Genomic DNA, 14,492 nt, shown 5'->3' with positions numbered 1-14,492 from the left:
GATCAAATCTTTTTATTCCCTACACCATAAATCACAGTTCTTTGTAGAAGGGGAACGGCCCAAAACTCTTTGCAATAATGGTAAAACACTGTAACAAACCTGGCAGGTAGGCAGATGTTCTGTGAAATTAGGCATGTAAAACTACAAAAGGTAAGTTTTGTTTTTATTTCACACAAATCACAAAAGAGTAATATCATAGAAAGGTTTTATTAGCAAGACCATGTACTGCCATTTGGACACCTCAGTATGAGAGCTATGGGTGCAATCAAGCTCTTCAAAGGCTTGTGACAGGAATGTGGTACGGGAAGAAAAAGAAAACCTGTGTTCAGCATAAAGACCATAGAGATAGATAAAGTGTTAGCTGGACATTTGATCCAAGTAATTTTAAATCAATAAAAATTATCTTAAAGAGCTTTATCCTTTGTTTCTGGATACAGGGAGGCTTTTTCCAGTTTTCCCAACATGGCTTTTTGCAGGCCTGAAGATTTATGAAACTCTGGATATTAAACTGGCCAAAACAGCCATTTTGGAGCTCAGTAATGTTTGAAGAAAATGCATTGTTGAGGAAAGAGTGAAGTATTTCTCTATAAAGTTTTCCGAAATAGTGAAAAAAAGAACAGCAGTTATTTGAAAGATACACGTAAGTTTCAGAAACAAGAAATAACAGAAAACGCATCAGGCACATTGTTCTGTAATTTGGTCTAAAGATCATCAAAACTCATGCAGTAGAAGTGTTGACATATACATATACACATTCCGTCTAAGGCCAACATCAGCTCTACATTTATAGACCAGGTTAACCGCAGAAATAGTGGAATTTATTTGTACCACTGTACTTGGCACCTGGACATCAAAGTAAAGCTGTGTTCAGAAAGAAGCACTGCATGTTCAAAAACCTTTCTTTACATAAAACCTTGTTTTTATTGGACATTAGTGAGTCAAAGGCAGATGGCTGATCTAATTTTAGTTAGGGACAGATACAACCCACCAGCAGCCAGGGTAATCAAGGGTAGCCAAGGTTCTGAGCCCCAAGCAACAAATTTATTTTACCTCATATTCAGATTCCAGTGTCACAGTGTTCTGTTTTAATTTTTCTTTCAAAGCTGGATCAACCTGCAAGACAAACAAGAATACAGCAAAAATGTTTGCTTGTAAGAATTTTTTTAAAAAGAAATCTTAACCTCAAATAAACTAAATATTGGTACATGCAAACCCTCCTCTCCTCTAAATGAGTTTATGTGCTGTTTGTTCAGATACCAGGGTGATGAACACAGTACAAGAATTGGGCTGAAAAGAGACAGGTCAACAGCCAAACTTTTCAAATCAAAAAGGAAGCACATTTGTAACTAGCCCTGCACTTGCATTATCTTAGATACTTAAATCTGTAACCTTAGTTTGAAACTGTCAAACTAAACAAAGCCTTAAACAAATGAAACAAGAAAGACCAAGAAAAAGAAAATTGTGATCACATTACCTATTTTTACTCCTGAATGTTGTGTTCAGTGAATAGGTATAAAATATACACTGGTTTTCAAAGTCTAAGCATGAGTCAAACTTCCAATTTTCTGGTGAACACACAGCTCCTTCCTAGTTTTGATTCTGTACTGACAATGCTGGTGATTCCTGCCACCTTTCAGAGAAGTTTGTTCAAAGAACAAATCTAAGAACAGAAATGTCAGTGAACCAGAGCAGATGTGTTCCACATTTTAACTTCTTCTGAGCCCAGAAGTTATGTTCATCCCACCCTTTGCTAAGTAACATCTGTCTCCCACAGGCCTAAGAGTAGAAACAAAGGGGAAAAAGATAATTAGCATTCTTCACGCTTAGAGAACACGTTTTACGTTCTCCTCAAACAGACATCAGCCACGTGCAGTATTCAGACACAGTCTTTAGGCTAATCAATTAAAATATCAAATAAATCTACCATGAGAAAACATTCTCATTTTTAGACCTTATATACAACCAGTGTTAAACAAAACAGATGTGTAAGGAGACTGGTAATGTGTTTAGTTCTACATCCATGGTACGGTAGTCCACCTATGACTAGTTCAGTGAAAAAAGTTGTTATTCTTAATTTGCTCCTTCTTGATCTGAATGAAAAGGGCTCAGTTACCCTTGTCACAACCAACCTTGAATGTCTATAAGCAGGCTAGAAAAGAAAAAGGAGGGAACACAAGTTATAGAATCTGCCTGGTTGATGCAAAGATCCACCTTCAGATTCTGCCCCAGCACAAACTCCTGATCCTCAGAGGTACTTAAAATACACACCTACTATCTGTATTGATGGGAATTACTCTGAAGAATTTCCCTAGGCCATAATGTTCCCCTTGATTACAGACACTGCCTGCTAGTTAGTATGCAGCCTGTGAGACCTCAATTCCTAAGGATGCTCAGACAGGCAAGTCTAATACCATCTGTGCATGGCCAGAGGTTTGATTTCCCTGTCTAATCAGAGATATGGCCATAGAAATACATGCATTTGCAACCTCCACACTCATTACACTTGGGACCTAAGCCAAAACATCTAAAATGGTTAAAGTTTGTAGAGGATACAGCTCCCACCTTCTTTGTAATAAAAAACCCCTTGTAAAACAAGGTACTGTCTCTGCACTGGCCCTCTACATCAAATAAAAAATGAAATGCTACATCTCTGTCTTGGCATTCAAGGCCTCCATAGAACTGCCCCTCATTAAAGATGGATTGCCTCTCTCCTTCTGTGACCATGACCTCCAACAACAACCATGCTTCATTAGAACAATGAACCCATCCATCACACGTGCAGAAATGCAAGCTCTTTGGGCAGCCAAGACAGGTTTTGGAGCTTGCTTTCACAGAGGTAAGAGTGATCGTGGACCTCACTGTATTCAGAACTAAATGCAAACACTATTTGTTATGCTTGGTGTTCTCACAATACACATATGGACAAGGGGAAATAAACGCTCCAGCAAGTAAAGAAGCAAGAGAGTTTTACTTCCTCTTATGCTTCCACTTCATTTAATAATAAGGCACCCAAGATAACATGGTTGGAGCAGCATTTTTACGTAATTAACCACAGACAGAATTTAACTTATAAAGACAGCTCGATATCCCCATTATCAAGTTTTATTTTAGCAATTTTTAGTCTGTTTGTTTAATGGTGGTGTTTGCATGGCCACATTTGTGTAAGGTAAAGGGAAATGAGCAGTGAAGTTACTGCTGCTTCTCCTCCCTTCCAGGCCCTTCTGTCCTAAGACTTCCTCATGTATTCATTCTCCTCTGCCTGCACAAAGGGAGAAGACTAGCTAAAACTGAGACACAGCATCCCAGTACTCATAACTGTTTGATGCTGTAGCTTTAATATTGACAAAAATGCAGAAATGAAGGAAGCTAGTTGAAATTTCTCAGGAAAAAGTTATCCTGTAAATGAGAAATGAGAGAAACTGCTGCTTCTTTAGAAGCAGGAATTTTAGTCATCAAATTAACTTACCAAAAAAGAGTAGTTAAAGCCTGTTTTGAGGGTAAACTATACACACATCTTGGCAAGCTCTTAATATTTAACATACAGGCACACGAAAGACTTAAGTCCACTCTGCAGACCATGTTATTTTGCTCAAAGTTCCACAAAAAAAAAAAAAAAGGAGCAAGTATGTATTTCCTCTTATCTTTACCTTTTTTGTTCCCTACATACTTACCCACGTAGAACAATTTAAACATACTTGACAACGCACAGAAATTGAGTTATCTGCATGTTCTAAAGCCTTGGTTGCAAACCCCTGCTTTTCAGTTACCAAATGGAGACAGACAGGTTACAAATTGTTTTCAGAACCAATATGGCAGTTGAGAAGAAGTATGTTATAAAGTTCTGTTTCCACAGTGTTTGTACCATGCTGCACTATCTTTGCAACATCACAAGAACCAAAAAAGAAAAACAGAACGGTGCTATTTTCATTCTGAAAAGGCAGATAAAAAGGCAGATATGAGCCATGATCACAGATCACAACCAGGGAACACTTAAAATGTGGGCAAAGCCAGGAAAGTGCCCATGCCAAAGTGGTAGCTCCTTTATATTACACATCTGCCACAAGATCCAAATACAAAGACATAGATTTTGCTTCCACGATGACTGCTATGCCAACACACATAGTGCCAAATGAGCTAGAAGTATTCAGCCATACACTGGCAAATGAATCATCAGCTAAATTATGAATACAAATCTCTATTAGTAAATATGATGGGGGCAGCAGACAAAGCCCAAATGCCATAACAGCCTGGCAGTGTTCTCTGCACCGTTATTTAGGAGGCAGGAAGGAACAGAAAACAATATCCCTTTACACTAGAGGACTCCTCCTTGTCAGGCAAAATCTCAGATGTTCCTTTAAGATCCATTTAAATTCAAGCTTTGTCTCTGCATATGGAATTCAAAGATGTGTGGACTTATAATTACAGCATAACTTCACATTAAATTATTACTGAAAACTATTGAAATACTTGATGGAAGTATTCAGACAGCTTTCATGAGATGCTGTCTGCAAGGCTTCAAAACCAATACTGTAAATATCATTTTTCAAGGCTTTACTGTTTTTTTTTCTGGGGTGTGGAGGTTTTTTTTTCCCACCTATGTAGCACTTGCAGCAAAAATGAATGAAACATTCTCAGACTATTTTGCACTATAGAGGCTTATTCCATATTACATCAACTGGAAGTGCAAGGGCAGATATATAGACAAATCTCAAAAAAGGTTTAAGAACAAAGTTTTCAAATTAAAATTTCGTCCCATTTCACACTCCACTGTTCCTTCAGATGTACCCTTACTTAACTTCAAAAGGTTCCCAAAGACACAGACTTTAAAAAAAAAAAATCTTAGGTGGCTAAAAGTAACAGGGGTTAAGCACAGAAATATTCTTAGAAATCTGAGGCTGTAAGTACGTTAAAACATTTTTAAACATTAGAAACATTTTAAAATGTAGCTGCCACTTCTCAGTTTTTCAGTTAGAACCTGGACAGAATTTCTAGGTGGACAAAAGGTGCACCTCAGCGTGCAGACAAGGGGCATGACTTCAGAGCAAAGCAGGAATACCTGGTGCTTGCAGCCCCTACCAAACCAGGGACTCCTGCATTGCACTGTGATAAACTGTTGGCCTCTCTACACTCGTTTCAGTGAAGGGAAATTTTTGTTTGTGACACAAATATTTCTGGTACAGTTATAAACCTCAATGTGCTGCTACTAAAAAAATTCTCTAGCTAACAATTTTGCACTGATCCTCAGTGACCACAGTTCATTTCGGTGCAGAAGCAAATAATGCAGACAGAGAGTGACTGTGAAATTTGTGAACATCACTGACTTCACTCCAGGATATGGAAAGGATAGCTCTTCCACAAAGGAAACCAAATAACACCATCACTATCCCCTTTTGATGTTCAGAGGGATGGAACACCTCTCCTATGAAGAAAGGCTGAGAGAGTTGGGGTTGTTCAGCCTGGAGAAGAGAAGGCTGTGGGGAGACCTTTTAGCAGCCTTTCAATACTTAAAGGGGGCTTATAAGAAAGATGGAGACAGACTTTTTAGTAGGGCCTGTTGCAATAGGACAAGGGGTAATAGTTTTAAACTAAAAGAGGGCAGATTTAGACTAGATACAAGGAAGAAATTTTTTACAATGAAGGTGGTGAAACAGTGGCACAGGTTGCCCAGAGAGGTGGTAGATGCCCCATCCCTGGAAACATTCAAGGTCAGGCTGGACAGGGCTCTGAGCAGCCTGATCTAGTTGAAGATGTCCCTGCTCATTGCAGGGGGGTTGGACTAGATGACCTTTAAAGGTCCCTTCTAACCCAAACTATTCTATGAAACACAGGAATACAAAGCAGATTAGCAGTGTCACTCCTGTTCAGCATTCAGAGAGGAGGAGCAAGTTGATGCACATTCTAATTTTCAGGGTAGTATCCCAGTTGTCCACAATGTACGTATGCCTGGATCTGTAATTTAAATACCCTATTTTCACAAGCAGTCTCTCTCTAAGTTATAACCATTATTACTTATTTGTCTACTTACTATTTGTGGCCATGGGTTTTAGCACAAAACAAGTCTCGAATATATTACATCTTCTAGAATTAAGGTTTCAACTACCACACAAGGAACTGTCAGGAGACAACCATGTCATGAGAAGAGGACTGTGCTTCTAACAGTCTCCTCTCACATAAGTCAGTGCAGTAAGTTGTATACTTGTGTCCAGAAACTCGCATGTACTGACCAAATATTTGTAGCCAAAGTCTTACAAAACTTTCCCTCTAGCAAGCATTTCCAGAAGGCGGTAGAAGATGTTTCTACCCTAAAACTAGTTAGTTATTTTTACTAAAACATGAGCATACTTTCCTACCCTATCCTCCACAAAATAATATCCCACTGAGAAAGATTTCAGCTTTTACTTTGGAAATGGGGGAGGATGATGGCTTGAATGAACATGAATTAAGCTTTTTTTTTTCATCTGCTCACACCAGCATAAATAGATGGGACACAATTCTCCTGCAGTATCCACAACACAGAGAGCCCACAAAATGACTGTTTATATGAAATTCATTTTGTTCTCCCACCCATTTTTTAAACTTATAATAAACCAGAACCACCAGTTCTGGCTCTCCCAATAGCATATCTTCTTTGAAAACATTTATCATATGCCTAACTCCTCTAAATGGAAAATCAGCAATCTTGCGTGGATCAGTCAACTTTAATCTTCCTCGAGAAGAAAAGACTCCCATAAATTGTTACAAAAGTCTGTGTCATAAATATTCCAAATTGTAGTTTATGAGCAGAGTGAGAAGCTGTAGACAAGACAGGATAAATCCCAGAACTCAGGAAATGCAAGGCAAACTACAGCCAAGCTGTGTGCCGTTCTACTTAAGGAATTAAGGGAACAAAGCTTGTAAAGGTTGTAAAGTACAAGAAAGGTTGTACTTACGCCAAACTCTTTGGCATATAGTCTTTGGTAACAGAGAAGGGCAAGGCAAAACATAGGCATTTCATGCAACTTCATTCACAACATCCTTTAACTACATTATTTATAATATTTAATACATGAAAAACACTTGGATAAGGCTACTGCATACGCTTGGATAGGAATACTTCTGAATACTGGGGAGACAGCTGAGACTAGATGCAAAACCTGGCTTTGTGTCCTTTGACTCTTTCCTAAGATCTGCATAGAACACAGACAGTTAAACAAAAAAATATTTCATCCAGAATCTGACAGAAATCAATGCAGACATTTCCACAGGAGCAATATAAAATCTTATTACAGCAGCAGTTCCCAGAGTTACGGTACATGGTGCACCAGCGATCTCTCAAAATCCAAATCTTCTACTTGCTTCCAGATGGATCAAAAAAAGACCTACAATCCCAAACTCTGGACCATACATTTTCACATGTAATGCCATGGGAAATGCAAGTTATTATTATTAAGTTAAAGGCTAATATGATGACCAAACCATCCCATACTTCAGCAAGCACTTAAGCATATCTAGATTTCTCATATATAAGGTCATCAAAACTAACAAGGGTTCTACAGCTTTCAGTTCTGAGAAGAACGTACTCAAGCATTTAATCAATGATTTGTATGCTTTTGCATCCAGCTTGATTTGCAGGTGCACATTTATTTATTTGATTTATAGAACATAAATTAGTGCCTTAAACCTTGGCTCTGAGTATGCTAGCATAAATTTCATTTCACAGTAAAATTCAGTGCAAAAACTGTTCCTTCCAGTATAAAATAAAATATTCCAATAGAGGAAAAAAACGTACATCTCCAGAACTAACAGCAAGACCCTTGGTGTTTTTAAAGGTCCCTGCAAGGAAAAGCAAATTTTGCTGCATGCATATAGATGAACCAGCACAAAGTATCCCCAACCACAGCTCTCACCTTAAAGTCAGAATGGCAGAGCTATCCAACACAGGATCTCAAAGCTGACATTCCTGGGCTTTGCTACATCTTGGTTTCCCTGCAAGCCAATAGTACAAAGGGAGGTACTTGCTAAGTATTCTGTGCATTTTTTCCAAAATTTCCTTTTTACTTTCTTCCAAACAAGAAACAAAAGTGTAAGACCTCCCAGGTGACTTGGATAGAACATGCTGAAGATCCATGGTGTCCATGTGAACTGAAGATTCACATGGACATGGATGCTGAAGATCCATGAAGATCCATGCAAGAAACGCAAGAGTGGTTCAGCCTGGTTTACTATCAGAGGATTTAATGCATTTATTTATCATCACAGACAGGGGTGAAAAGTAAGGCAATAACACATTCTTTCTTGTGGGCCAAAATGTGGACCACTGGTCACAAAAAAAGATTCTTAGCCTGGAACAAGAGCTGCAGAATTTGCTGAATCAGCCATCACAAAACATTGACAGAGAACACAGCAAGAGGACTAAGACACCTATTTTAAAAACATTAAAAGACAATTTCTCAAGGTGCCTTTGTAAAGCCTCTTTAGTATGCTATACCTGTCCTGCTACAGCCACTTAAACTTCATGAAGTACAGGACATAAACTAAACACCCTTAAGGCATCAGTTCAGAAAAAGGAAATGTTACATAAAGCAGTACTTAAAAAATTCCTTTTCTTCTCCTCAAAGTGTGGGTACAATTTATGAAAGATTAATGAAATCTACTACAAGACTTTAAGTTCTTAAATATCGGTTTCATCATCCCTTAACTTACATGCAAGCTCTTTGCAGTGTTTTAACAAACCTCTCAAAATTCCTTAAAATGTGTGTGCTGTTAATACATATATTTGACATTAACATTTTCAAATGCGTTTTCTGCATATTTCATCTAACCCATCACCATGTTATTTAGTTACTATTAGTACAGCATTAACCAATGTATGCAAAAGGAAAGTCCAATTCTAATATGAAAAATGTTGAACTCCTGCTTTCAGAATCCTGTGATCTTTACTGGCAAAAGCAAAAGCTTCTACTTTGAATAAAAGTTGCACAAATACAAAAGGAATTTTAATAAGAGTTCTTGAATACTTACTAAAGAATGATTTGCTATATCCAAATTACAGGGTTAATTGGTTCCACCCTGTGCCAACTTTCTGAGAGTAATGGACATGCTAGTGAAAGCATACCTAAGGTATATGTAAGGACTCACATAGAGTGTGAGTTTGTGACGCCAGTATTTAAGGGAAAAAACCCTTTTTGCCTCTAAATAGAAGATACTTAATAGCTGGAAATAATAAAGACAAAATACAACTTTTGGATGAAATTGCTGCAGAGTCAACATTTTTTATCATATTTTTAAAAGATTGCTTTTGAATGGCTATGTGCCTACTATGCAAGTTAAAGCTGGAAAAATAGTGCACATATAGTTTAAGCTTTTCCTTATCACTCCCTTAGTCATATCCTAACTCTGGACAGAATCAACCTCTTTGTGGTAACTCCAAAAAACAGAAAGGTCACTTAAGTTTCTGTTAAAAGCAAGTAACTTCAAGAAAGAAATCATGAAGTGGCAGTTGAAGCCAGCATGCAAGCAGTTTATGTTCCTCTCGTCGTAATCTTTTCATTGCTGTACTAGCAGTCAGAATAGGATTGGAGAGGGTGTCCTCTTTAGTTCTGTACTTCAGCAGAAATACCTGTGTTCAGGTGTTCACTGACTGTTCAATTAGGCTCATCCTGGTAAACTAGTCCTGGTAGCAGCTTACTTTAACAACATAGCAAAACCCAAGGCACCATACAGTATCTAAACCACTATCTTTCGCTTGGTGTATCAGTTCAGAAACACAAAGGAATTAATTTAAAGGGAAAAGTCTAACTATCTCATAGGAGACCATACCTTAAAAGCTTCAGTAAAAGCACTGAAGCTTCTATAAAACAACAACAACAACCCCCCCAAAAAAAACCCCAAACCCAAAAACCCACAACCAACCAACCTTCTCATGTAGGAACAGAGATAGCCTGATTCTTCAAATGTCATATAAACACATAATACAGTTAAACAAATGCACAAGCACACTTACAGATTAGGAATGCTTTCTGTAATCAAACTTAAACATATATAAATATATATGCATTTGTTTCTTTTCTAAATGCCTAATTTAATGCCTAAGCCTTGTCTTGAGCCATGTGAAAATATACTTGCTACCCTCATACAGACAATGTCAGCTTTCACAAACCAACAACAAGAAAATATACATTAAAATTTTTGCTGACTCAAAATAATCAACAATATAAAACAAAACCAAAAAGTCTGCTGGTTTTTAACCCTAAAAATTGTTTTTAATGATTTTTAAAATGTCATTTTGATTTATAATACAAAACTCAAAACCTTCTGTAAGTATTGAAACAAATTTTCACTTTTTATGTCTATTTGAACAGAAACAATGTTCAGAATTCAGTGAGAACTTATCAAAATTGCTTTGGTTGTCCTGCAACCGTGTTCTGCAAATAAATTATGTCTTGAGAAACCCCCTAACTACTAAATTCTAGTAAGTGCCATCCTAATTCTCTATGTGTTAAAGGAATTAACACTTCTCATTCTACAGTTCACATAGCATGTATGTAAAAATACTTTCCACACTGACATCTAGTGAAGTTTTACAGTAAGAAGAAAAAGTCTGTTCTAATACTTTGCACTTACAGAAAGCTTTTCATCTTCCAAATTACTTATATTTTAGATTACTAGGATTTGCAATACATTTGAACATAATGCACTTTTTCTTTTGAAAGATATTTTGCCACTATTTGTAATAAATAATGCATTTACCTGCCAAAGGCTCGGACATTCTGATGGGTACATTAGAGAAAGTTATAATGATAAGATCTCGTGTAATTAAATTTAACACGAGTGGCATAATAAGAAAACAGTAACTTTGCTAGATGTACTTACAAGGGCTAAACATCCAACATTAACAAAACAATTCTACTAAATTCAGTGGGAATTATGAATGAAAAAAAAATTAATTCATTCATTTTAAATATTAATAAGACAAGCCATCTCTCTTCTCTATGCAGTATCCAGAAAGCTTGTATTCCCACATTCTCTGTCTAATCAATGAAGAAACAGAGGTTCCTCTGGGAACACCTAAATTAGTCTCCTGTTCTGAATCATCCCAGAGCTTATGCTTGGTAGGTTTTATGAACAGCACACATAGTCTTTGAAGGTGCAGAAGTGGAGGGACTGTTACGGAGAGCTTGTGAATTTCCTGACCCCACAGCTGCCCATCTACTCACACAGGGACAACATACAATCTCAGATACCTTCTACCCTCCCTGAGCTGCACTCCAGGGAGGCAAGACATGATGTTGTACCAGCTACAACGTTAGTTTCAGCACTCATTAAGGTTCTAAAGGCAAAGTCTCATTTTTATGCCTCATCAAAAAAGGCAGTTAAGCACTGCCTGACACAACACACAGGAGGTTCAGTGCTGACTCCGGGGAAAATGTATCACCTATTGAATCACAAGCAAACCTATAAATGCTTTCTGCAGTGACAGATATTTGAAGAGAGACAGATTATGCATTTTCCCCTCTCATTAGCGGTTGTACTCGAGGTATGAGTTTGGGCTCTGCTTTTTCAGACTGCCACATAGTTTGCAACAGAACCAACTGACAAGTCTTTCTAGCCTCAAAACACAAAGGAGAAGAAAGGGAAGGTCCATTTAGACAGAGATCGCACTTAAAATGGAAACATTCCTGGGCAAAGGGTTTTCAACACTTTCTTGGTAAAAACTGTAGTGATCTGCAAGTCAAGAAGTGCAAAAAATCCTGGTCTAGGGACTGGGACTCCAGTACTTCTGTTTGAGCTTCAATCTGGTGACACCATGGATATTGGCTTCACAAGATAAGTCTGGAAAGCTAGATGTCTTCTGGTGCTTGAGGGAGGTGAGGGGAAAAACAGCTGGATATTAAATTATGTTTTGGCTAAAAGCTGCCTGAAGCTAAATTACACACTTGTAATCACTTCAATTGCAAGGCGAAAATACTAGTAATTAATTGTGGCACTGTGACAGGATTTAAAGCAACCAAACAGAATTCTTGGTAGTATACAAAATGTAAAAATCTGAAATCTATCAACATTTTATGTACTGAAATTAGTTCCACTTGCAATGGCATTAGAATGAGTTTCTCCAGTTAATAACCTTCTCTTCATCTGAATCTAATCTTGACAACAGAAACACCATCAAGGATTATGAAATGGAAAAATGGCTTCTGTTTAAAAAAGGAACTCTTCATACTTGCACTCTATTTTGTATTTCATCACAGAGAAGCTCAATAATCTGAGTTAAAGCTGCCAGATGCCCAGGTTTCTCCAGACACTGCCCTTTTTTCCACACAGAAATTCTGTCCAGGCAAAAAAAAAAAAAAAGACCAATTTGGCCATTTCCCTGGAATTTCCAGATGCTCGGCAGCATAGTCAGGTGGTAGCTCTAATGTGGCTGCTTCATGCTTGGACATTCTGGACAGTGTATATCCACCGGGACTTTCGTGCATCCAAACAAAGAGTTACCTTGTGTGCAGAACATACCTAGCATGCTCCCTTTACTGAGTACTCCTGAGTAAGACGTGCCAGATAGGGTCCAAATTCTGTCCTGAATTTCCTGGACATAAATATGAGAGCCCTCACATGAAGCACTCACTCTAAGGCAATCTTCTAAGTGCATCCACAACTTGCATACGCATATGAGAAAGCTGGAACAATGCATAGGGCCATCAAGGTATTTACTACTTCAAGATAGGTAAATAGCAATGGGCACATATGTGTTATTACACACATCTGAAGATTCAGAACTAGATTTACAGGGACCTAGAACCTGGTTGTGCAACAAAATCCACAGCCTGAATTAGACTTCTGGAATTAAAAAAAAAAAGGGGGGGGGGGTGGCAAGGGAAGATGTAGATGCTTAGAAAGGGAATACACACTGGGCAGCAATTACAGCAGCAGTAACTACAAAGAGGCAAGAGGAAAGAGTTTGTCTTCATCCCACATCTTTAAGTACTAGACAACTTGTCCTGAGATTTGAGAAGATACCTCCTTCCAGTTAGGATTCATAGTCTTTAGCCATCTCAGAGTGAGGTGGACCAGGTTTTGTTTGTTTGTTTTAAAGAAAAAGAACAAATCCCTCATTTCAGAGAAAGAACAATGCCCTGAAAAAAGGTGGCCCAGCTTCAAGATGTTTAATATCGAATACTCATCCGATAAAAATAAAGAAATTCTAAATGGCATAGGAATTAAAAACCAGGTTTCCCCTACTTCACATATATAACCTAACCACTAGGTCCCAATCACTTTTTCTCCCTCATTCTTCCATTTTCTTAACTACTCCATACAGAGATGAGTTTTAAAAAGGAAAGCTGATAATGCCTGCAGCTCCAGGCAATCTACAAATTTACAGTTACTGCTTGTTTCCCAGAGAAAGATGTGCCTTGAAATTCTCATCCACATCCTAGGTACCTGCCCTCTGGCTGAACCAGCAAGTCACAGGAAGCAGCATCCCTACTTCTATGGCCATTTTGTATGAAGCCTCACAAGTTGTACTCAACAGCTCACTTAGCAGTGCTCACATCTCAGCTAACATAGATTGAGGAACATCTATTTAATGGAGCCTAAAAGATTTTCTATATATTTAATAGATGCCAAGCTATGCAGCACCATGAAAACTATGGTAGTAGAGAGCTTGGCCGACAGCAGAGTTTTAGGCACATAAAGGATCTTCAGTCCAAAAGCGATACACATCCAGGCAGCCGCAGAATGGAATTTTTAAGAATCAAAACTTTAGATTTAGACAGATACTAAGCCCCTGAAACTTTAAGTCAATTTTTCCAATCTTTATAAAAGGCACAAGACCTCTCTGCCTCTGAGACACATGCCTTTTCTGATTCAATGATGTTTATTAATGTATCCTTATACATAGGATACAGCATGACATCCTAGCATGGATGGCCGAAAAACCCTGTGATTTCTACAGTAGTAGTAACCACTGCATACATGGAAACTGATAGGTAAGGGCTTTTCTTTATTAAAAAAACTTATAAAAAAAGCTTGACCAGGATTTAGTGAAACACTTTACCATGGAAACCCTGAATATTATTATTTAGGGTCTCTGGCCAAACTCAGTATCATTAACAATGCATTTTCATATTCATTGCAAAAAGTTATGCTGGCACAATATTACAAGACTGAAACTAAAGATTCATTTAAAAACCAGATATTTCAAAGTTAAAAATTAGTACAGCTTTAATTCTTCATCAGTGAACACACATATTACCAAAATAATCTCTGTATTACTATTATTAACATAATCACATCCAGATTTAATAAGACTGTCCCAACTTTTAACAACCATATTGTGATTTTGAGAGCCCATACTTGTTTCAGGTTATTAACAGAAGTCTTCTGGTATTGACAGGTCTCTTGGTTTTATAAGAACAGGCTAGACAGCCTTGGTCTCATTTTTTTCCAACTTGATACAAGATGGTATGAAAGGGCAGTTATGGGCAGTACCTTATCTCCAGGTTGCCCTACAGTGC

The 14,492-nt window shown here is 37.8% G+C and overlaps 1 protein-coding gene across 1 annotated transcript in view; it reads right to left on the bottom strand.

Annotated features, from left to right (window-relative positions):
• The window catches only part of COX16 (cytochrome c oxidase assembly factor COX16), a 50,305-nt gene that overhangs the window by 13,383 nt on the left and 22,430 nt on the right, over window positions 1-14,492 (bottom strand). Inside the window, exon 3 of the mRNA XM_075502922.1 lies at window positions 1,051-1,113. Coding sequence (XP_075359037.1) covers window positions 1,051-1,113 — 63 coding nt within the window. The remainder of the gene's footprint in view (window positions 1-1,050; window positions 1,114-14,492) is intronic.

This window comes from Mycteria americana, chromosome 5 (assembly GCF_035582795.1).
Source record: "Mycteria americana isolate JAX WOST 10 ecotype Jacksonville Zoo and Gardens chromosome 5, USCA_MyAme_1.0, whole genome shotgun sequence".
Lineage (NCBI taxonomy): Eukaryota > Metazoa > Chordata > Aves > Ciconiiformes > Ciconiidae > Mycteria > Mycteria americana.
The sequence above is the reverse complement of the archived record's forward strand: the minus strand, read 5'-3'. Positions and strand labels throughout refer to the sequence as shown.